This window comes from Molossus molossus, unplaced genomic scaffold (assembly GCF_014108415.1).
Source record: "Molossus molossus isolate mMolMol1 unplaced genomic scaffold, mMolMol1.p scaffold_m16_p_1, whole genome shotgun sequence".
NCBI classification, from domain to species: domain Eukaryota; kingdom Metazoa; phylum Chordata; class Mammalia; order Chiroptera; family Molossidae; genus Molossus; species Molossus molossus.
Window position 1 is genome coordinate 171,887,918 of NW_023425344.1, and position 24,671 is coordinate 171,912,588.

The window sequence follows — 24,671 nt, forward strand, 5'->3', positions numbered from 1 at the left end:
ATGAGAGAAAGGGAGGGAAGGAAGGTGAGATGATTTTAAAAAAAACAACAGTGGTTAGATCTAATAGGAAAAAAAATCATATTCTGTAGATTCTTGTTTGGGAGGAAAGAACTTTAAATCTGAATGTAACAGAAAATCAAATATAAGTCAATAATGTTGTAAGAAAACGAATGAGAAAAATATCTATTAACTATATCCAAAAAATAGGACAAATTTTTACTACTATATTTAGCATCACTTAAATATTTTTACAAGACTGTTCCTGTTATGCTTTACCACACTTACAATGGTTATAAACATTTATTTTGATTTATTTTTTGTAGAGAACCAGAGCCACTCCACCAGTCCTATCTGGGTCCCCATGGAAGTAGCCAACAATGTCACTGAGTTTATATTTCTAGGACTTTCCCAAGACCCTGGAATGCAGCTGATGTTCTTTGCCTTATTCCTCCTCATCTACATCATGATTATGGTGGGAAATCTACTCATTTTGCTTACTGTCTTCTCTGTTTCTTGGCTCCACACACCCATGTATTTCTTCCTCAGTAACCTGTCTTTTGTGGACATTGCCTATTCCTCTGCCACAGCACCCAAGATGATTGCAGACTTTGTTTCTGAAAAAAAGACTATTTCCTACTGGGGCTGTGCAACTCAGATGTTTACCTTTCACTTTTTTGGTTGTGCTGAGATTTTTGTTTTGACCGTCATGGCTTTTGACCGTTATGCTGCTATCTGCCAACCTCTCCATTACACTACTATCATGAGTGCCAATGCTTGTCTTGTCTTGGCATCACTGTCTTGGTTAGGGGCCCTGGGTCATTCCATTGTTCAGACCCTCCTAACCTTTCAGCTGCCCTTCTGCAATGCTCAGGTCATTGACCACTACTTTTGTGATGTCCACCCACTCCTGAAACTTGCCTGTGCTGACACAACCCTGGTAAATATGTTGGTGGTTGCCAACAGTGGTCTCATTTCCCTGGGGTGTTTCCTCATTCTTCTGGCCTCTTACACAGTCATTCTAGTTAGTCTTCGGAAGCAGTGTGCAGAGAGCCGGCGCAAGGCTCTCTCTACCTGTGGGGCTCATTTTACTGTAGTAACTTTCTTCTTTGTCCCTTGTATCTTCATTTATCTCCGTACATCCACTACTTTCCCACTGGATAAGGTTGTGTCTGTGTTTTATACCACCATCACCCCGATGCTAAACCCACTCATCTATACTCTGAGGAATGAGGATGTAAAGAACGCCATGAAACGACTGTGGAGTCACAAGGTCTCCTCCAGGGAAAAGCAGCATGGATAGATAGTCAGAACCGCAAAATCAGACAACTGCCTGGTACCTTCAATCGCCCCTCGCTGGTGAATAATTTTAAGAAATAATCTCTAAAATTCAATGATCTCATACTTTAATTTAACAGGGAATACTTTGAGGTTATTCCACTCCTTTGCCCTTGGGTGAGCTAAACGGAAATCTTTGCATACTGGTAGGGTTTATCCTCTCTTATTTCTAGAGCAGGAGAATAAACACTCCTACTCAGTCTCTCATTAGTCCCTTCAGTTCGAATCAAGCTCTCTTAAGCTATCATTTAATGATTTAGAATGGGTTTACAAGAGAAATATATCTCTGAGGAATCAGATCATTTCTCCTAAAAACAGAAGTCCAATTTGTCTCTCCCGCCCCCTCTCTCCTCTCTCTCTCTCCTACTCTTTCCTCACAAATGCTGCATAATCTTGAAGGGGAAACAAATTCATAAAGAGATAATTATAATATAATAAAACAAATGCAGAAAATGCAGACATAGAAATACACACTGCATACAAAGAAGAAATGAATATAACTGACAAAACTGCACAATGAATGGTTTCTGTATGGGGTGGAAGATGGAGAAAGAAACATGTTACATATTTTGGTCTTGAGCAATTTTGTTTGGAAAGATCCTATAAGAGAATTCAAATACTCTCTGTCATCCCAGTATCACATTATTTTTACTAAAAGTAGTCTTACTTTTATTTTTTTCAATACATGGAATAGACTAATTAGAGCAACTAAAAACAATTGACATCTGAACTACTGAAATGACTGTCAGGGATATAGATTTTTTATTATAACTTTTTAGTTAAAATTGTTTTTTTAAAAAAATATTTACAAATCATTTTTATTAGAATAGATTAATTACATACAACATAAAAATTAAAGGACAAAATGGATTAAACTCAATTGTTTTTCTTGTTGTTCTTTTTTTTTTATCCTCACCCGAGGACATTTTTCCATTTTTTGTTCAGGTAGAGTGGGAGGGAGAGAGAGGAACAGACAGAGAGAGAAACATCGATGTGAAAGGAACACATTGAGTGGCTGCCACCCGCACGACCAACCAGGGCCGGGGACAAACTGCAACCGAGGTACGTGCCCTTAGCGGGAACCGAACCCGGGTCTCTCCAGACCCCAGGCCGACGCTCTAACCGCTGAGCCAAACTGGCCAGGGCTTTCTTGTGTTCTTAGTGAAGTTGGAAAGCAGCTGGAGATTCTCAGATCTTCAGGAAAGAGATTTTTGTCCTAAGGAAATTTTTAGGTATTATGTCATGACATATCTTTCAAGAATTTTGCCCTGATTATTTTCATCTAATGTATATTTTCTGTATGCCTCAAGCATTCCTGTATGTATTTTATAAAATGGTATCACACACTTATTTTTTGTTTTGTTTTTTAAATAGATTTTTTTTTTTTTTATCCTCACCCGAGGACATTTTCCCATTTTTTTGTTCAGGTAGAGTGGGAGGGAGAGAGAGGAACAGAGAGAGAGAGAGAAACATCGATGTGAAAGGAACACATCGAGTGGCTGCCACCTGCACGACCGACCAGGGCCGGGGACAAACTGCAACCGAGGTACATGCCCTTAGCGGGAACCGAACCCGGGTCTCTCTGGACTGCAGGCCGATGCTCTAACCGCTGAGCCAAACCGGCCAGGGCTGTTTTTTAAATAGATTTTTATCTCATGTTTATATATTGAGAATATAAATAATGTATCTTCTTTTTTATTCCCCATATATGGCACAGAGCTGGGTGCATAGTATAAATACTTGTGACGGAGTCTGCTGGTTGTTACAATACCCATTGTTCCTTTTTTTCCTTAGTAACAGAGACTTGACATTTTTTATGGTGACCCCACTAAAACATTGCATTTACTAGTCACTCCATTGCAGCTATGGGTTGGACAATATGATATTAATAGTAGCTGGTGAGTGAGACTTTTGAAAACTCTTTAAAATGAATGATCTGCACCTTCAACCCTTCCACACATGATCACTGTTTTGTTGCATTTCCCTATAGTTACTTTTCATATTGCCTTTCCTCTACAAAAAAAGAGAACATTTTGTCCTCTTTGTAAACGCCTAATTAAAAAAAATAAATGCACTGTAATTATATTTAAAATGAGAGGCTACATTAGTTTTCCTTTTTTAAATTAAACTTATTGGGATGAAATTTATTAATAAAATTATAGGTTTCAAGCATACAATTCTAAGATACATTATCTGTATATTGCATTTTATTTTATTTTATTTTATTTTATTTTTTTGTGGTATGTGCCCCTGGCAGGAACCAAACCTGGGACTCTCTGGTTCACAGGCCAAAGCTCAACTGCTGAGCCAAACTGGCCAGGGTTATGCCCACCACCCAAAGTCAGATCTCCTTCTGTCACCATATATTTAACCCCTTTTCCCCTTTACTAGTCCCCAATACCTTAGTTGTTTTTATTCTTAAGTGCTAAATAAAATAATAATGATAATAGTAATAATGATAACAACAACAAAAGGGGGAAAATTTGGACTCAGAAGAACAAAGGAAACAAACAGAGGTTAGATGCAGACAAAAGATTCCAACAAATGTTTGGAAAAGAGAAGACAAAAGCATGGTTACTGATTTGGTAGAGTAGGGAAGGCTAACTCTAAAGTATCAACCCAGCGGAATACTCAGGAGAAAGAGATTTCTCTCCCAGAATCTCTGACATGTTTGGGATGCCAGGACACCAGGTAAGGGAGATGATGGGGTTCATGCTAGTAACAGACAGATCAAGAAAAATGAGTGGCTCAAGTTCCCATTCTCTCTTTTCACCCCTCACTCCCAGGTGCTCTCACAGGCATATTCTTCACAGACAGTGTTGACATTTTTGCATTTTGAAATTAAATGCTGCCCTGGCCAATTTGGCTCAGCGGTTAGAGCATCGGCCCGCGGACCAGAGAGGCCTGGGTTCGGTTCCCACAAAGTGCACATACCTAGGTTGCAGTTTGTCCCCGGCCCACTCACTGGCAACCACTCAATGTGTCTCTCTCACATCAATGTTTCTCTCTCTCTCTCTTCCTCCCTCTCTCCCTCTCACTCTATCTGAAGATAAATGCAAAAATGTCGTCGGGTGAGGATATAAACAAAACAAAAACAACAACAACAAAAAGAAATGAAATGCTATTAGAGAAAAGTCTTTCACAATCTACCTTTGGAGATCACAAATGAGATGGCTGCCTCTTTCTGGGACCCTCATCAGAAGGTTTCAGAGAACATTGGGAAGGACAACAAGTTGATTACTCAGATTCTCTGACCGAGGGCAACTGCCATGAATTCTTTAATTGGTATCTGTTTCATGAAGCAGTTCTAGGGCATCTAGTTAGATGTTTATTTTTAAAATAATTCAGCATTGTTTTCTTATTAATTAGTGTTTATTCTCACTAGAACTTGGAACACATTATTTATTAATCTTAATAACACTTTTATTTTTTTTTATTATCACAATTATAATTTTTGGCTCTAATATGCTCCAGACTCTGTCCTAGGCATGTAACATATGTTTCCTCAATTTTGTTTCATAAGAACTCAATATGCTTTTAACATCCCTAGTTTCCAAATAAGAAAAACTATGTTCCAACTATGTTCAAGGAAATGGAATTAGGAAGCCTTCTAAATAAAAAAGCAATTGGAAAGAACAGATTTTTCTACTATTTTTGTGATAATCTGGTATATTTATAGATAACTAGACACTTTTATTGTTTGTGTATCTTTATGTGCCTTTAATAAAATATGGAACCTGAATTGAAGTTTTTCAAAACATTTAAAACTGAATATAAGTTAAACTTTTTGAAAATATTTTTGTTTAACCAAACTCTATAAAAACACATGTTTGTTCAAATTTTCCCTGCTAAGCCATGCAAAACAAATTACATTTAAGCCCTCTCTAGGTCTTTTCGTCTCCAACTTAAACACAAGGTATCAACAGTTTATGGGAGAATACCTAATAGACTTCAGTGGATCACTGAGAATGCAATTTTTAAAAATTACAAGGTAATTCTCATCCTCACTTCATAAACATCAAGTATGGTCATTGAGAGTAAAATTTGAAGATAATTTTAGGAGGGAATATTTCTGAAAGTTTTGAGATGGAGATTAGACTGGTAGAAAATTGAGATAGAACCCAATGTTATTTATCATAGAATATTTCTAGATGAGAGATACAGAGAAGTATTTGCAGATTCACAGGTGGGAGGGTCAATTATAGGTTGATTTAGGGAAATAAGGACTATTTTTCTCTTGTTCATTGTATACCTGTGCTTAGTAGTGTCTGATATGTAGCAGATAATGATTAAGCACATGTAAAAGATATTGAATAAAAGAAAGGAGTTATTACTTAAGGTCTTTATTAAAAACTGTAAACTATTCATGCAATTTATGTAATATTAATATTAGATTTGTAGAGATTTCTATTTTCCTAAGGATCTAACATCTCTAAGCAATACAGTCCTTCGAGACAGGAGAATTGGAAGTGCACATCATCCTGCAGAGGGCATAGTACACATCCAAATATTTTCCTCTCCTAATCCGAGGAAGTTAGCCATTTTCTTCACTTGTCCTGGGTTATTTGAATGTTGTGTTTCTATGCTTCTTGGATGAAGCACATATCAACTTTTAAATTATTCCCTCAGGGTTTTGATTCCTAGCTGGCTGGACCTAGCCTCCTGAGAAATGATTTTCTTAGTCATAATCCATGGTGCTTGTTAGCTCATTGTTTCATCAGGGAAGAAACTGATATATACCAAAATATAAAAGACAAAGCTTTCTGTGTGGATGAAGAAAAGGCACCTTCTACCACGTCTATTTTCCCTGACTACACCAAGACTGACACCAGTAATTGGTAGGTTGAAGAATGGTGTAATAATATTTACATCAACCACTCTATTTTTGAGACAATAGGATGAATATAATGATAGGAATAACTATGTAAAATACTCAGCGAATAGTGGTAAGAAGCTGAAAGCCTTCGATAAGGAAAGGTGTTAGAAAAACATAGTGATTGTATGTAGCAGATCTCAACAGTGGAGTTTATCAACAAACTATTTCTCTTTATTTTTTGCTTGATCCCCACAACTAAACCATTTAAACCCATGGCTGAAAAGGGCATTGAGAAGACACTTTGGTCTTCTCATACCTACAGAGTAAATAAACAGAGAAGGTTGTTCTGATTGATTATAGGTCTTCAGAGTGCCAAAGCATTAAAACCACTTCCCAAAGTTTTCAATCCTGTCACTCCTGAAAGGAAGTCGGGAGAAACTTAACTTATGATGGTTCTTCAGGATTGCCCACTGTAAAGAAGGTGAGGGAGACAGGCATTAAGATGTTTCATTTGGAAGGGATTGGAGTTGGTAGTAGCAATGCATTTGGAAGTGAATAAGAAAAAAAAAGGAACTTAAAAGCAAAGAGACTCCGGTTTGAAATGAATAGAGGTAGAATAGGTATTTTAAAAGAGAATTCTAGGAAACAAAATTAGGAATCACAAAGTAGCATCAGAAAACACTAAATTAATTATAAAACAATTAGATTTGGGAAGATTTGGCAATTTTTCCTATGAAGTTATTAATGTATTTATTCACTTGAAACTCCATTTTATCATTAATTAATTAATTCATTCATTCAATAAACACACATTAAGGACCATAGTGTGCCAGGAGCAATCTTAGGCACTAGATAGACATATAAATGAAACATTCTTCATGACCTCAAGGAGCTTAGAGTTTCTATTATATTTTGGCCAAAATATAAACTGAAAAGTTACAATGCAATTAGTAAAGATTTTATTGGAGATATGAACAAAGTACTACTATGGGAGCCCAAATTTCTGTGGTGTTCATTAGAAATTATTCATACAAAATTTTAGGCATTTTGGAAAAAAGTCCTGAGAATATCTGGAGGACATAATAATAGTGATTTATCAATTGTCACATCGGATTGTAGTCTAGAGAAAGCGAGAGGAGGTAGTACTGTTTAGAAGTCAGATATTCTTGCCCTTTTCTCTAAGCTAGTTTTTAGACTTGTTCTTACTCATCCAGATCCAAGGGTAGTATTTGGGGATAGAGTGGGGATAAAGAAGTATAAACAGACATTAAAGGGAAATATTTTGGAAATTATTAGGATAATAGTTTTTCTTAAATTTGCTACTTTGCAAAGAAATATAACATCATCAACAACAACAACAACAACAATTTAAGTAAGTATAAGCTATATATTAGATATGTTTCTGAGCTTTACATGCATTAACTCATTAATCTTTACAATAATACCTATGAGGTAGGTAATATTATGATCTCTATTGCATTGATGGGGCACATTAAGCAGAGAAAAGTGAATTGCCCAAGATCAGACAGCTAGTAAGTGGTCAGCTGTGTTAGCACTCATACTTCATATCTAAGTCTATTATAAGAGAAATGCTCAACCAGCAAATGATCCTAAAAACTCTCTTATTGAAGTCAGCCCTTCTCTGATCCTAATGCATTCCTCTTGCTTAGTTTACTATAGACATGGAAGTATATAGCAAATCAAGATAATGACTTACATCTCGGTATTTTCTGCTATTGGTTTATTTATGAGACTCAAAGTTTCTGGTCTACATATACCCATTTATAGGGTGAGGATATTTTTGTACACTACCTCTTCACTATCTTACAAGGTAAGACATGTGAGCTTGAAATATTAAGAAAAGAAAAAAATCAATTGAAGTTATCTTTTTTTTATGTGTTGTGTAGATCCACAATGGTGATTATATCACTGTCTTTCCACATCGTCACCTATATTATTTTTAATTTGCATTTCTGGGACCTCTACTCTCAATATACTTTTGTTTTTATAGAACCCTAGTATTATAGAGCCAGAATAATCCTTACAATTCTAGAAAAATCTTCTATGTTATTAAGAAGAAACTGCTGTAGAGGGGGGCTGAATGACCTTCCCAACATGACACAGACTTTGGTGGCTGAGCTATGATGAGAATCCAAGTCTCTCAATTCTTGCTCAGTGCTCTTTGTAGCCACCTCTCAATCTGGAGTATAAGTCACATAAGTACACTACACTTCTTAAAATTCAATCTATGTGAGCATTTTGGAGAAATTTGAGAATATACTATGTGAGTGCATATATGCAACATTTATAAAGTTGTCAGTGTAAAACAAAAGCTTTCAATTAATAACTTAGTTTCCATGATTCCTTATATACTGTTAGCAAAGTATTTTTTGAATGACTTGCTGTAGTATGGATCTTACTGAGGTAGAACACTCTCTAAAAATAAAGTTCACATATTAATTTAGTACCTTCCTGTTGCACTTACCTTTACACTCCCTCCCTCCCAGTTTCTCAGTGTTTCCTTTGCTCTTTCCCCCAGCTCAGGAGGGCCAAAGCTCTACTGCCTTCACCGTCTTCCCATGATCAGCAGGTTTGAAAGGCTAAAGTACCTTTTCTGGGGAAAGGTTTTCAATAAACCTTCACTTGAATAGATTTATAAACATTTTCCTTTTGTAGTTTACAAAACCTTTTTTCTTTTTCATTGAAACAATACCTCACTGGTTGTAATAACCTGCTCCTATCACTTTGTCCTGATTAAATAAACGGAAGGCCAACTAGGAAGCTTTCAGAGGCAACCTGAGGAAGTACCGGCTGGCCTGATACTCCTCTAAATGAATGTGTCCTCTAAGCAAATTTGTTAGTTTTGAAAACTTAGATAATAGAATGAATAGCAGGATAGATGTATGCTGACCCAGTTCACCCAGTTCCCTTTCGCCTCAGCTCCCTCCCACCTCCGTTCCCTCCTGCTTATCACTAACTGCCTCCGCTTGCTCTGCTAAACTCTTGAATGACCCCTGTCCTATATTAGCAACCCACCCTCTGAGCTCGGGGCTGCAGTTCTCTTCTGTGTAAGTTGGCTGCCGTCCCTGCGCAGGTAATAAAGCTCCTAATATTCAAAATTACTTGGTGTCCGAGTGAGGTTGACTCTCCTGGGTTACAACACTGGTGGCAAGGCAACCCAGAAAGAGGGGCTTTTTTCATCCTGAGAAGAAATACGGGACTAATAACTTCCTTTTTCGTTTACAGCATACTCCCCTTCATTAGTACAACCTTTTCTTTTCCTCCATTTTCCTACTCTTCTAGTTTCAGCTTAATTGTTCTGCCTGAAGTTATTGGAGTAATGTCAAAAAGCATTTATTTCCATTGTGAGGTAGTTTGGGGTTTTCAAGAGGGGATAGGATGAGTGACTATTACAATGGGAGATACAGGCTCCTTCAGTCACATCATCTAAGGAAGAATGGACCCAATGGTATGGCTCAGTGGACTGAGCGATGTCCTATGGACTGAGAGGTCCCAGTTTGATGCTAGGTCAGGGCACATGCCAGGATTGTAGGCTCGATCCCCAGTAGAGGGTGTGCAGGAGGCAGCCGATCAATGTTTCTCTCTTACATCGATGTTTCTATGTCTCTCTCCCCTCCTCTCTCTCTAAAAAAAAATTAAAAACATATTAAAAAAAAAAAAAGAATGGACAATGATTATGAATAACAGCTATTTAAAAATAATAAGCTTCTTGCATGAATGTAACCCAGTTTCTCTTGAGTCATTTAATCTTTTACTATTTCAGGATCTATGTGATAGCCTCTCTAAATTTCTCAAATTAGCAAGGTAACTATTCTCTATTACTGAGAATGCTTACTGGGAGCTTGACTAGATACATGGATGAACATTACATTGTTAGTAAGGAAGTATTTCTGCACAGTTTCTTGTTTTTTCACCAAAGCTTTTGTTCCCTTGAGGAGAGTTCATAGTTCACTCACCTGTGGGAATGGCCTCTGCACTCCTAGGTATCTCTGTAGTCATCCTCTAGATACTACATCCCTGCAGACTAAATAAAGAATGGGAATTCAGTAGGTGTTGTGAAAAGAGGAGCAGGCTTTTTTAGATTCCACACATAAATGAAATTATACAATGTCTGGCTTATTTCACTTAGCATAACATCCAGGTTCAACCATGTTGTTGCAAATGGTAGGATCTCTTTTTCTAAAGGTTGAATTATTTATCCATCTAATAATTTTTTTTTTACCATTTACGAGTAGAATGGTGTTTATTGGTGGGGACAGGTAGGGGAAATGAGAACATGTTAGTCAAAAGAGACAAATTGCAGTTATGTATGATGAATTAGTAAGTCTAGATATCTAAAATACAGAATTATGACTAAGTTAATAATACCGTATTAAATACTGAAACTTTGCTATGAGAACAGATTTCAGGTGCTGTCATCACAGAAAAAAACCCCCACAGTGGTAAATATGTGAAGAGATGTTCATTAGCTTAATGGTAGTACTCATTTTATTATGTATATGTATATCAAATCATGTTATACATATGAAACATATACCTTTTTTTTTAATTAAGAGAGAGAGAGAGGAGGAGGAGTAGGCTGTTTCCAGATCCTAGCTATTGTAAATAGTGCTGCTATGAACATGGAGTTACATATATTCTTTCTGATCGGTGTACTAGAGTCCCCTTTTCTCCACACCCTCACCAACACTTTGGTTTTGGATGGTTTGTTGATGGCGGCTATTCTGACAGGTGTGAGGTGATACCTCATTGTTGTTTTAATCTCTCTGATGATTAGTGATGTTGAGCATTTTTTTCATATGTCTCTTAGCCATTTGTATGTCCCATTTGAAGAGGTGTCTATTTAGTTCCTCTGCCCATTTTTTAATTGGGGTCTTTGTCTTCCTTTTGTTGAGTTGTATGAGCACTCTATATATTTTGGAAATTAACCCCTTATATGATGTATTATTGGCAATTATGCTCTCCCATACAGTGGGTTGCCTTTCCATTTTTGGTGGTGGTTTCTTTTGCTGTGCAGAAGCTTTTGAGTTTGATGAAGTCCCATGTGTTCATTTTCTCCTTTGTTTCTGTTGCCTTAGGTGATGTATCAGTGAAAATTCTGTTGCATATGATGTCTGAAATTTTGTTGCCTACATTTTCTTCTAGGATTTTTATGGATTGATGAGTCACATTTAAGTCTTTTATCCATTTTGAGTATATTCTTGTGTATGGTGTAAGTAATGGTCTAGTTTCATTTTTTTTTTTTTTTTTGCATGTAGCTGTCCAATTTTCCCAACACCATTTGTTAAAGAGGCTATCTTTACTTCATTGTATGCTCTTGCCACTTTTGTCAAATTTAATTAAGCATAATGTCTTGGGTCCATTCCTGGGTTCTCTATTCTGTTCCATTGATCTATCTGCCTGTTCTTGTGCCAGTACCAGGCTGTTTTGATTACAGTAGCTTTGTAGTATAACCTGAAATCTGGTAATGTGATCCTTCCAACTTTGTTTTTCTTTTTCAAGATTGCTGTGACTATTCGGGGTCTTTCTGGTTCCATATAAACTTTTAAAGTATTTGTTCTAGTTCTGTGAAGTATGTCATTGGTATTTTGATGGGGATTGCATTGAATCTATAGATTGCTTTGGGTAGTATGGACATTTTAATGATGTTAATTCTTCCAATCCATGAACAAGGTATGTGCTTCCACTTTTTTTATATCTTCCTCTATTTCTTTTTACAATGTCCTGTAGTTTTCTGCGAATAGGTCCTTTATTTGTTTGGTTAAGTTTATTCCTAGGTATCTTAATTTTTTTGCTGCAATGGTAAATGGGATTGTTTTCTTAGTTTCTCTTTCTGTGAGTTCATCATTGGTGTATAAGAATGTCATCGATTTCTTGATGTTAATTTTGTATCCTGCTACTTTTCCAAGTTCATTTATTAAGTCTAGTAAATTTTTGATGGAATCTTTGGGGTTTTCTACGTATAGTATCATGTCATCAGCGAATCGTGACAGTTTCACTTTCTCCTTTCCAATTTGAATCCCTTTTATTTTTTCTTCCTGTCTGATTGCTGTGGCTAAGACTTCCAGTACTATGTTAAATAAGAGTGGTGAAAGTGGACATCCCTGTCTTGTTCCTGTTCTTAAGGGAAATGCTTTTAGTTTCCACCCATTTAGTATGATGCTGGCTGTAGGTCTTTCATATATGGCCTTTATTATGTTGAGATATGATCCCTCTATTCTCAGATTGCTGAGTGTTTTTATCAGAAATGGGTGCTGGATTTTGTTAAAGGCTTTTTGAACGTCTATTGATATAATCATATGATTTTTATCTTACATTTTGTTTACGTGGTATATCACATTTATTGATTTGCAAATATTGTACCAGCCTTGCATCCCTGGAATGAATCCCACTTAGTCAAATGAATAATCTTTTTTTGATGTATTACTGGATCTGATTTGCTAATATTTTGTTCAGGATTTTGGCATCTATGTTCATCAGGGATATTGGCCTGTAGTTTTCTTTCTTTGTAGTGTCTTTTTCTAGTTTTGGAATTAGAATTATGCTGGCCTCATAAAACGAGTTTGGAAGTCTTCCTTCTGCTTGAACTTTTTGAAATAGTTTGAAGAGAATGGGTATTAGTTCTTCTTGGAATGTTTGGTAAAATTCCCCCGTGAAGCTGTCCAGGCCTGGGCTTTTGTTTGCTGGGAGAGTCTTGATTACATCTTTAATTTCTTTTGTTGTTATTGGTCTGTTCAAGTTTTCTCTCTTTTTCTGGTTCAGTTTTAGGACACTATGTGTTTCTAGAAATTTGTTTATTTTGCTTAGATTGTCGAATTTGTTGCTGTATAATTGTTCATAATATTTGATAACAGTCCTTTGTATTTCTGTGTTGTCAGTTATTAGTATTCCTCTTTCCTTTCTGATTTTGTGTATTTGGGTTCTCTCTCTTTGTTTCTTGGTGAGTCTTGATAAGGGTCCGTCAGTCTTGTTTATCTTTTCAAAGAACCTGCTCTTTGTTTCATTGATCCTTTGAATTGTTTTCTTTGGTCTCCATGTCATTTATTTCTGCTCTGATCTTTACTATTTCCTTCTTGCTACTTGCTCTGGGGTTTTCTCTTTGTTTGCTTTCTGGTTCTTTAAGTTATGAGGTTAGACAGTCAATTAGAGATTTTTCTTGTTTTTTGAGGTAGGCCTATAGTGCTATGAACTTCCCTCTCAGAACTGCTTTTGCTGCATCCCATAGATATTGTGTTGTTGTGTGTTCATTTTCATTGGTTTCCAGGAAGTTTTTAATTTGTTCCTTGATCTCCATGGTAACCGATTCATTGTTCAATAACATGCTATTTAGCCTCCATGTGTTGAAATGTCTTTGCATGCTCTTGTTGCAATTGATTTCTAGTTGCATGCCATTGTGATCTGAGAAGATGCTTGAGGTGATTTCAATTTTCTTGAACGTGTAGAGACTTAGTTTGTGCACTAACATGTGGTCTATCTTTGAGAATGTCCCATGTGCACTTGAGAAGAATGTGAATTCTGCAGTTTTGGGGTGTAATTCTCTGTAGATATCTATTAAATCCATTTGATCTAGCACTTTATTTAGAGTCTGTGTTTCCTTGTTAATTCTTTGTCCAAATGATCTATCCAGTGATATGAGCGGGGTGTTAAAGTTCCCTGCTATGATTGTATTGCTGTCTATTTTTCCTTTTAAGTCCTCCAAAAGATTTTTAATATATGTCAGTGCTCCTATATTGGGTGCATATATGTTTACTAAGGTTATATCTTCCTGTTGGATAGATCCTTTCAATATTATGTAGTGGCCGTCTTTGTCTCTAGTTATGGTCTTCATTTTGAAATCTACTATATCAGATATGAGTATTGCTACAGCAGCTTTTTTTTTGCTTTCCGTTTGCTTGAAAGATTTTTTTCCATCCCTACACTTTTAACCTATGTGAGTCTTTTGTTGTGAGATGGGTCTCTTGTAAACAACATATATGTGAGTCATGCTTTCTAATTCAGTCTGCTACTCTGTGTCTTTTTATTGGACCATTCAAACCATTCATATTTAAGGTGATAATTGATATGTACTTATTTATTGCCATTTTTTTTGTGTGTGTGGTTTTATTTTTCTTCCTATTTCCTCAACTAATTACAGCCATCCAATTAGCGTATCTTGCAGTGCTGGTTTGGTGTTAATATATTCCCTTAACCTTTTTTTTTGTCTGGAAAGCTCTTTATTTGACCTTGTATTTTAAATGATTGCCTTGCTGAATAGAGTAGGCTTGGATTCAGATCCTTGTTTTTCATCATCTTGATTACTTCATGCCACTCCCTTCTGACATGTAGTGTTTCTGTTGAGAAGTCCTCTTATAGCATTATGGGGATTCCTTTGTAGGTAACCTGTTGCTTATCTTTTACTGCCTTTAGGATTCTCTCTTTGTCTTTAATATTTGGCATTTTAATTATTATGTGTCTTGGTGTGGGCCTGTTTGAGTTCTTCTTAGTTGGGGCTCTCTGTGCTTCTTGAACTTAAATGCCTTTTTTCTTCACCAAATTAGGAAAGGTTTCTGTCACTATTTCTTCAAATATATTCTCTAACCCTTGCCCATTTTCTTCTTCTTTGGGGACTCCTATGATGTGAATGTTATTATGTTTCTTGTTGTCCCACAGTTCTCTTAAACTCTCTTCCTGTTTTTTCCTTTTGGTTTTCTGATTGGTTGATTTTTTCTTTCCTGTCTTGTAATTCACTGATTTGGCCCTCCACTTCCTCTACTCTGCTGGTTAGTCCTTCCAATGTGTTCTTAATTTCTGCTATGTCATTTTACATTTCCACTTGGTTGGTTTTCAATGTTTCTATATCTTTACTCATGGTGCTGATGTCCTTACTCATGCTGTTGAGCTTCCTCAAGATCATAGCTCTGAATTCTACCTTTGATAATTTGCTTAGCTACATTTCATTGATCTCATCTTTGATAGAGTTCTTTTGTTCTGTTATTTGGGAATTGTTCTTTGTTTCACCATTTTGACTATCTCAGTGGGCTTTGGAGCCTGCCAAATTTTCCCTGTGGGTGTTGATGTTCTGCTGTTTGTGGCTCCCTCTACTGGGTTTGGATGAGCCTGTGTGGGCCCACGTTAAACACCACCGTCAGGTCTTACTTTCCTGGGTAGATTTGCAAGCCCAGGAAAGGATCAGTTATCCTCTAGGTTTTTCCTGGTGGCTAGTAGTCTCAGTTACTCAGGGTCTTGGAATGTAGCCCTGGTGTTCTGCATAAGAGGATTTCCAGAGGGTGAGATAAATGCTGGTTGTTAATGAGCCTCAATTTGCATTTCTTTGCCTCACCTGGGAAAGACTGAATCTCCAAGGGGGGCCGGGGGCTGCTGCTTTTCCCCACAGCTCTGGGAAGGAGTAATCTGGCCACTGTCCTTTGTGGCCGCAACTCAGCAAAAACTCTGAGTGCCCTCCAAATCCCGGGTGTCCCCACAGAGTTCCAGCCCAGTCTGCCCTCCCTCTGCTGGAGCCCCCAGGTGAGTGGCTATGGCTATTTTAGAGCTCTGTTCTGGCTTTCAGCACTGTGGAGCAGGCTTCATCTTTATTCCCCAAGGGCACTGCTCACATCTAAGACTGCTACTGTCCATGGGCTCCCAGCCCACCATCCTCTCATTCCTCCACTAATTCTCCCAGTGTCCCTGGTTATATGGTTCAGTCCTGATGCTTTTCTGTTGTTTTTTTTTTCCAGAGGATTTGTCTTTATTTTAGTTGTAATTTCATTTGGTCTTGGGAGAGCATCTGTGTAGCTTCCATTCACCCTGCTGCCATTTTCACATTCTCTAAGACTATCTTGTGCACAGCTGTGTGGCACAGGCCTCTCTGTTGCCCCCACACCCTGCAGGTCCCACAGGTACCTGAACTGCACAGTCCCTTTGGGGTCCAGACTCTATGCCTATCTTATGGGCTGCTGGGTTGCACAGGCCTCTCTTCTGCCCCTGCACCCTGCAGGTCTCAGGGGCAGGCAGCTGGATTGCACCATTCCCTCTTGGGCTCTAGCTTTTCACTGCTCTTGTGAGCTGATGCGTCTCAGAGGCCTCTCTGGTGCCCCTGCACCCTGCAGGTTTTGTGAGCAGGCAGGTGGATCACACCAGTCCCTCTAGGGCTCCAGCGTCCCACTGCTCTTGTGGGCTTCTGGACCACACAGGCCTCTGTGGAGCCCCAGGTCCTGCAGCTGTTGGCTGGGGAGTGCTGCTGCCCAGTGGGGCTCAACTCCTGTTCAACTTTTATTGTAGTTTTTGAGGTTGTGTCTCAGCTGCTGGTCTGTGCTTCTATTGCCTGAGGATGGATGTCTGCTCCCCAGCCTCTGTTGCTGGGGGTATATCTAGAATCTGATTGAGCTGCTACTGTGGGGACGGTACTAGGCTCCTGGCTGTCTGAGGCTTCAGAAACTGGCACCTTGGGAGCTCCACTACTGTGCACTGGTCTGTGTTGACACAGAGTGTCCACTGGTCTGATGGTGGCAGGTGCACTGGTGGGCTCAGATGGCTGGGCCCTAGCTGCTCCCACTGCCTCCTCCCAGGGAAGATCCAGGATCTTCCAAAATGGTGGGACCTCCCCAAGGCGCAGGGAGAAGGACCCTGAAGGGTCGCTTACCGTGGTAGCTGGCTGCTCCCTTCCACAGCACAGGAACCATCCATCTGCTCCACATCTCTGCAGTGCACGAGTTTGGTTGTCCACCTTCATATCCACTCACACTCTCTTACACACTAGCTCACTCTCTCACACACTCACCCTCCATCTGGTCCTGCCTGCCGCCATCTTCCCACTTGAGTGAACCTCATTTTAGACACAAGATATAAAAAAAGATAAATTCCTTAAAATTTTGCCATTATGGTTTTCAAATTCTAGCTGACTTTAGTAGTACGACAATCACAATGTACAACCATCATTTAATCCTGCCAATTGTATATCCTAAATATTTTCTGTATAAACAATTTACCTCTCTAAGTAGCTGTTGCTATATCTTTGGTTTAAGCCACATCCCCACCTCCATTGTAATCCCACTTTAATTTATTTGTGTAGCAGAATGACATTTTTAAATTGCAAATCTTTTCAGCTATTCTTTAGATTTTTTTTCCCCTAAAATATATTGGAAGCTGTTAAAATTCAATTTTCTTCTTGTAGACTATATTTCTGGATCTTGGACTATTTATTCTGTTCTCTTTTTTTCCTTCTTTTTAAATTTATTTTTATTGTTAAATGTATTACAGATGTCCCTCCCCCCCGCCCCTTAACCCCTATCTTCCTACTCTGATCCCCCTCCTGCCTTCCCCACACTATTGTCTGTGTCCATTGGATATGCATACATGCACATAAATTCTTTGGTTTATCTCTCCCCGCCCCAGCTTCCCCTTTCCCTTTGATGTTAGTCAGTCTAACAACTAATTTGTACTTCTTAATCCCTTCACCTTTTTCATCCATCCTCCCAGGCCCCTCCCATCTGGCAACCAACAAAAACGTCTCTGTATCTATGAGTCTGTTTCTGTTCTGCTTGTTCATTCTGTTTGTAGATTCAATTGTTGATAGATATGTATTAACTGAATTTTATTGTTCATATTTTTTGTTCCTCTTCTTCTTCAGGAAGACCCATCAACATTTCATATAATACTGGTTTGGTGATGATGAACTTCTGTAGCTTTTTGTTGTCTAGGAAACTCTTTATATGGTCATAGATTCTAGATGATAGCTTTGCAGGATAGAGTAATCTTGGTTGTAGGTCCTTGCTTTTTATCACTTTAAATATTTCTTGCCACTCCCTTCTGGCCTGCAATGTTTCTTTTGAGAAATCAGCTGACAGTCTTATGGGAGCGCCCTTCTAGGTAACTAACTGCTTTTCTCTTGCTGCTTTTAAGATTCTCTCTTTGTCTTGAACCTTTTGCATTTTGATGATGATGTGTCTTGGTGTGGGCCTCTTGGGGTTCATCTTATTTGGGACTCTCTGTACTTCCTGGACTTGTATGTCTGTTTCTTTCACCAAGTTAGGGAAATTTTCTCTCATTATGTTTTTAAATAGGTTTTCAATTTCTTGTGCTCTCTCTTCTCCTTCTGATACCCTCATGATGCGAATGTTGGTATGCTTGAAATTGTCAGAGACTCCTTACACTATCCTCATTTCTTTTTTCTTTTTGCTGTTCTCATTGGGTGTGTTTTGCTTCCTTATAGTCCAAATCATTGGTTTGCTTCTTGGTTTTGACTACTCTATGATGGATTTCCTGTAAATTATTTTTTATTTTAGTTAGTGCATCCTTCATTTCTGACTGGTCCTTTCTTATGTTCTTGAGGTCCTCACTAAGTTCTTTGAGGTTCCTTAAAATTTTCACTAAGTTCATTGAGCATCCTTATAACCAGTATTTTGAACTCTGAATTTGTTAGATTGCTTATCTCTATTTTGTTTAGTTCTTTTCCTGGAATTTTGTTCTGTTCTTTCATTTGGTGCACGTTTCTTTGTCTCCTCATTCTGGCTGCCTCTCTGTGTTTGTTTCTATGTATTAAGAAGAGTTTCTATGTCTCTTAGGCTTCCTATGGTGGCCTATTGTAGTAGTTGTCCTGTAGGGTCCAGTGGCACAGCCTCCCTGATCACCCAGCTGGGTCCTCGAGGTGTACCCCTCATGTGGACCGTCCACCCTTCTGTTGTAATTGAGTCTTGATTGCTGTTGGCATGTCAATGGGAGGGATTTAATAAGGATGATCAGCTGCAAGGACTGGCTGTGCCCTCTGACCACTGACCTCTGACTACCTTGGAGGATCAGCTCTGCAGGGGTCCACCACACAAAACAAGACTTACTTCAGCAGGGTTATGATACCCAATGAGTCCACTCCTTGAGTGTGTCACTTGTGGAGGTTGTTGGGTGGTGATGTTTTAATGTGGTCTGAAGCTGTTCACTGGGTGTGCTGGCTCTGGGTAAAGTCAGCCACTGCCTGTGTTCTACCTGGGGCCACCAGGCACAAGCTGCAAAGTTACCTGCTGATGGCTGCTTCTTGTACTGGGCTCGGAGGTGCCCAGGCAAAGCCAAGCTGTTAATCAAAGCTGGCTGCTTCTAGTGCAAGGTCTGGGGCCCCTTGGTGGGAGGTATGGTGCTTGCTGAGGCCAGATTCTGCTTGTTTGAGAGAATTTTGGAAAATATGAAGCATGAACCAAGACAGGCCAACCCTATGGTAAAGCCACTGGAAATAGCTTGGGTGGGTTCAAAAGTTGAGTGGGGCAGGGCCTCAGGGAATAACCAGGGCAAGGAAAACACTGAGCCAAGTTGCTGGAGTCCCAGATATGGTGCCCATTTGCCTACCTCATTGGCGGAGGGCTCACCAAAGGAACAATAGCCTCCGCCAGCACATTTGTCTGGGAAAAAGCTGCCACTCTAGCTTTCACCCTGATGCCAAACAACTCAGTTCTTTGCTGTATGTCTCTGGTGCCTTCCAAGCTTCCTCTCCTGCACTGGAGCCCAGAGGGAGCAAGTCCAAGTAAGTCCATGTGCAGGCCCTTTCAGAGGAACTGCCTGGGGCTCTAGAAGCCTCAGCCTTCCTCAGCCTCAGTTCCTGCTGGATTTTACAGCCAGAGGTTATGGGGACTTCTCTTCCTGGTACTGGAACCCTGAGTTGGGGGGCCTGGTATGGGATGGGAACTCCTCACTTTTTGGGGAGAACCTTCACAGCCCAGGTAAGCCTCCTGATTTTTTTCTGCCACATGTGGGTGTGGGACCAGCCTATCCGAGTCTCTGCCCCTCCTATCAGTCTCAATGTGGCTTCTTCTTTGATTTTGTAGTTGTAGTAGTACTTCCATTCAGCTCAATTTCAGATGGTTCCGAATGATGGTTGTTCTGTAGTTTAGTTGTAATTTTGATATGGTTGTGTGAGGAGGCAAGTACCGCATTTACCTATGCCACCATCTTGACTGGAAGTCTCCTTATTCTGTTCTTGTGCTTCAATCAGTCATAGGTCTTCTCCAATTCCTAGAAACTGTTATCTGCCATGAGGCCATTGCATTTGCTGTTCTCTATTCCCAAAAACACTACTCTCCTACTTTATTATTTATTATATATATTTTTGTTGAACTTATTGTGGTTACATTGGTTAATAAAATTATATTGGTTTCAAATCTTGCTGTACCAATCTGCATTTCCACCAACAATGCATGAGGTTTCCCTTTTCTCTACATCCTCGCCAACACATCTTGTTTGTTGATTTAATGATGATAGCCATTCTGACATGTGAGTTGATATCTCATTGTGTTTTCAATTTGAATTTCTCTGATTATTAATGACACTGAGCATCATTTCATATTGTTTCTAGATGGGGACCAGGCCAGGAGTGTGCCTGCCTCAGGCTGGCCTGTAGTATGTGGGTTCTTGACTTCATACAGGACGGATTTTGCAACACAAGTCCAGGTGATTTAGAGAGTACATTTATTAATGCTGGGGAAAGTGAAACAAAAAAAGGAGGAAGCCTAGGTGGTGCTCTGCTTTGGATCCCTAGAAATATTATAGGAAAGAAGTGAGCTAAGGCAGGGCTGCCTGTAGCTCACAGGAAAGTCAGAGAAAAAGGAGCACCTTGGAGATAGGTTCAAGGGGTTAGCTCAGGACAAGATGCCACTGCCCACTGCTCCCCTGGTTGCAAATCTCATTGTGACCCTTAGAATTTAGGAGAAAGAAAGTAAAATTTCATGCTCTGGAAAAGGCATGGGCATGCTCCAGAGAAAACCTGCTCTAATATTCTGTGTCTTGAAGGGTTTTATCTCTCTTCTGCAGGTGAGAATCATAGAGGAGGACTTCAGCAGAATATTCATCAGCTTTCCAGGTGGACTTTCAATATTCTGATGCATCAAAATGAGCATATAGGGGAGTTTGGGATTATTCTTTAGTTGGCTTTACTGTTTTACTTTTATCTTGGGTCTATCTGGCTCTAATTGGGTTTTTGTTATTTGTTCCTTTGACTTTATCTGTCCTTGAGTTTGGCTGGCACAAATGACATTTATTGGGTCCCTGTTCTCTATCTCCCTGACCAGGATAATGTAAGCTATTTATTCTCTGGTCAGGGAGGAGACGTATAAATTATTTGTTCTCAATTCTCAAGTGTTCATGGTTGGGGAAGATAAGGTCTTGTGATTCACTAGCTGGCTGAAAATTGGTCAAATTGTTTGGCCTTGCTAACTTATTTTGTCTGTTTCCCCATTCCATTTTCCTAGCTTCTTGCTTTCCTGCCTCAATATATCTATTGATCATCTGTATGTCCCCTTTAAAGAAGTGTCTGTTTAGGTCCTTTACCCATTTTTTAAATTGGGTTGTTTGTTTTTTGGCATTAAACTGTACAAGTTCTTTATATATTTTGGATATTAACCTCTTATTGGTTGTATCATTGATAAATATGTTCAGTGGATTGTCTTTTCATTTTGTTGATGATTTCCTTTATTGTTCAAAACCTTTTAGTTTGATGTAGTCCCATTTATATATTTTTTCTTTTGTTTCCCTTGCCTGAGGAGATATATCAGAAAAATATTGCTATGAGAAATGTCCAAGATTTTATTGCCTTTGTTTTCTTCTAGGAGTTTTATGTTTTTAAGTCTTACATTTAAGTCTTTAATCTATTTTGAGTTTATTATTGTGTATACTGTAAGGAGGTTGTTGAGGTTCATTTTTTGCACATATCTGTTCAATTTTCCCAGCATCATTTATTGAATAAAATTTCTTTATCCCATTTATGTTCTTGCCTTCTTTTAGCTCTCTATTCTGTTCCATTGATCTTTATGTCTGTTTTTATGCCAGTAGCTAGTGTGGAAAACAGTATGAAGTTTCCTCAGGGAAAAGGGTTGGGGATAGGTAGAAGAGGGTAAAGTGGGTAATAAATGATGATGAAAGGAGACTTGGGGTGGCACACACACAATATAGAGTGCAGATGATGTGTTATAGAATTATATATCTAAAACCTATATAATTTTATTAACCAATGTCACCCCAATAAATTTAATTTAAAAAATTTAAAAATATTCTATAGAAATGTAAATAAAAATAAATAAATAAATAAATAAATAAATAAATAAATAAATAAGAATGAAACTGCTTATAACCCAGTGATTCCACTTTTGGAAATATGTCCAAAGAAACCCAAAACACTGATTCTAAAGAATATGTTTATTGCACTACTATTTACAATCACCAAGATGATTTGAAAGCTCCTCTCCTACCTTAAAGTTAGTTGAAGTGTTACAAATTCAGAGAAGTTTGTCTAAAAAAAACCATTATCATCCATCACCACCACATGCCACCACCATTTATTCTCTATCATAATCCTCTTTTTATTTTCTTCTTGTCTCTTGTCAATAGTAGTAATTATTTATTTTACTTATTTATATTTCATTAATTTACTTGTTTGTTTACTAATTTATTTTCTGTCTATATTTCTAAAATGTAAGTTCAGTGAGGCAGAAACTTGTTCATTGTTGTATTCTCAGGAGTTAGTACATGTTTGATAATCCTTAAATATTTGTTGTATAAACAAATGAATAGTTTATAGAAGTGACACAGAAGATATATATTTTGGTGTAAAACTTTCAAAGTCGCGTGTGAAGTTTTGTTCTAACATGCATTAAATCACAAATGCAGGTCGGGGTCAAATTGTTATGGGTTTTTATAATATTTCAAGCCATGATCATGTTCATGTAGGAAATATATGTATTGGTTAGTCCTTCATTGAAGAAATAGCATATCGCCCTGGCTGGCTTGGCTCAGCGGTTAGAGCGTCAGCCTGCGGTCCAGAGAGACCCGGGTTCGGTATCCGTGAAGGGCATTTACCTCGGTTGCAGTTTGTCCCTGGCCCTGGTTGGGTCGTGTGGGTGGCAGCCACTCGATGTGTTCCTTTCATGTCGATGTTTTTCTCTCTCTCTTCCTCTCTCTCCCTCCCACCCTATCTGAACAAAAAGTGGAAAAATGTCCTCGGGTAAGGATTAAAAAAAAAAAAGAAGAAGTAGCATATCTTCGCTTATCAGACATAAAATGGAGTAACTAAACATATCTTAATGCAGTTTCTTAGTTACAGAAAACATCTAATAATTTTGAAAGTAGAAATATAGTTCTATTTAAATGCTATTTGGAGTAATTATAATTTCTTTATTTTTCATAGCCATATTATGAAAAAAAAGTGAAGAAATGGAACCTGCAAATTATACAAGGGTGACAGAATTTGTCCTCAGTGGTCTATCACAGACTCGAGAAGTACAACTAGTCCTATTTGCTATATTTCTATTCTTCTATTTGTTCATTCTTCCAGGAAATATTCTAATTATATGCACCATCAGTCTTGACCCCCATCTGACCTCACCCATGTATTTCCTGTTGGCTAATCTGGCCTTGCTTGACATTTGGTATTCCTCCATCACGGCCCCTAAAATGCTCGTAGACTTCTTTATGGAGAGGAAGATAATTTCCTTTGGAGGGTGCATTGCACAGCTCTTCTTCTTGCACTTTGTTGGGGCCGCAGAGATGTTCCTGCTCACAGTAATGGCCTTTGACCGCTATGCTGCTATCTGCCGCCCGCTCCACTATGCTACCATCATGAATCGACATCTCTGCTGTATTCTGGTTGCTCTCTCCTGGATGGGAGGCTTCATTCATTCTATAATACAGGTGGCTCTCATTGTTCGACTTCCCTTCTGTGGGCCCAATGAGTTAGACAGCTACTTCTGTGACATCACACAGGTTGTCCGGATTGCCTGTGCCAACACCTTCCCAGAGGAGTTAGTGATGATCTTTAGCAGTGGTCTGATCTCTGTAGTGTGTTTCATCGCTCTCCTAATGTCCTATACCTTCCTCTTGGTCATGCTCAAGAAACATTCAGGCTCAGGCAAGAGTACCAGCCGGGCTATGTCTACCTGTTATTCCCACATCACCATCGTGGTGCTCATGTTTGGGCCATCCATCTACATTTATGCTCGCCCATTTGACTCTTTCTCCCTAGACAAAGTTGTGTCTGTGTTCCATACTGTGATATTCCCTTTACTTAATCCCATTATCTACACATTGCGAAACAAGGAAGTAAAAACAGCCATGAGGAAGTTGGTCAACAGACATATTTTACGTAAAGAGAAGTAAAAGATAAATGGCATATTCTATAGTTCTTCTGAGGGTCACTGTCCTAAAGTAGGAAGCATTTGCAGTAGTAAAATGCTGCTTTCACTACCTCTTTCCATCTGAGTTCTTAAAATCCTACTAGTTGGTGTTTTGGTTTTTTTTCCTATTTGGTGGAAAATGAAGAAATTTAACATGAAAATAAATTTACTCACACCCTTCCTGAAATTTCTGCTAGATCACTGTTAGAATTTGCAATATAACATGGTCCCCTAATCATTTTTACTAATAGTTTATTGAGTAACTAGTCTGGAGAGGTTTTGACTATGAGGAGAATATATGTTGAGAAATAATAAAATATATAAGAACTGGAAGCATGTCCATTATGAATATGAAGAAATAAGTAGCTTTAAGTGAC

General features: G+C 38.5%; 2 protein-coding genes across 2 annotated transcripts; both read left to right on the top strand.

Moving 5' to 3' along the window:
• Positions 1–361: 361 nt before the first annotated feature.
• On the top strand, positions 362–1,300 carry LOC118618368 (olfactory receptor 4S2-like). Its single transcript, XM_036244614.1, has one exon. The coding sequence runs from the start codon at positions 362–364 to the stop codon at positions 1,298–1,300; it is 939 nt and encodes a 312-aa protein (XP_036100507.1).
• Positions 1,301–23,245: 21,945 nt separating this feature from the next.
• On the top strand, positions 23,246–24,362 carry LOC118643225 (olfactory receptor 4M1). Its single transcript, XM_036281189.1, has one exon. The coding sequence runs from the start codon at positions 23,336–23,338 to the stop codon at positions 24,275–24,277; it is 942 nt and encodes a 313-aa protein (XP_036137082.1). The 5' UTR covers positions 23,246–23,335; the 3' UTR covers positions 24,278–24,362.
• Positions 24,363–24,671: the final 309 nt, after the last annotated feature.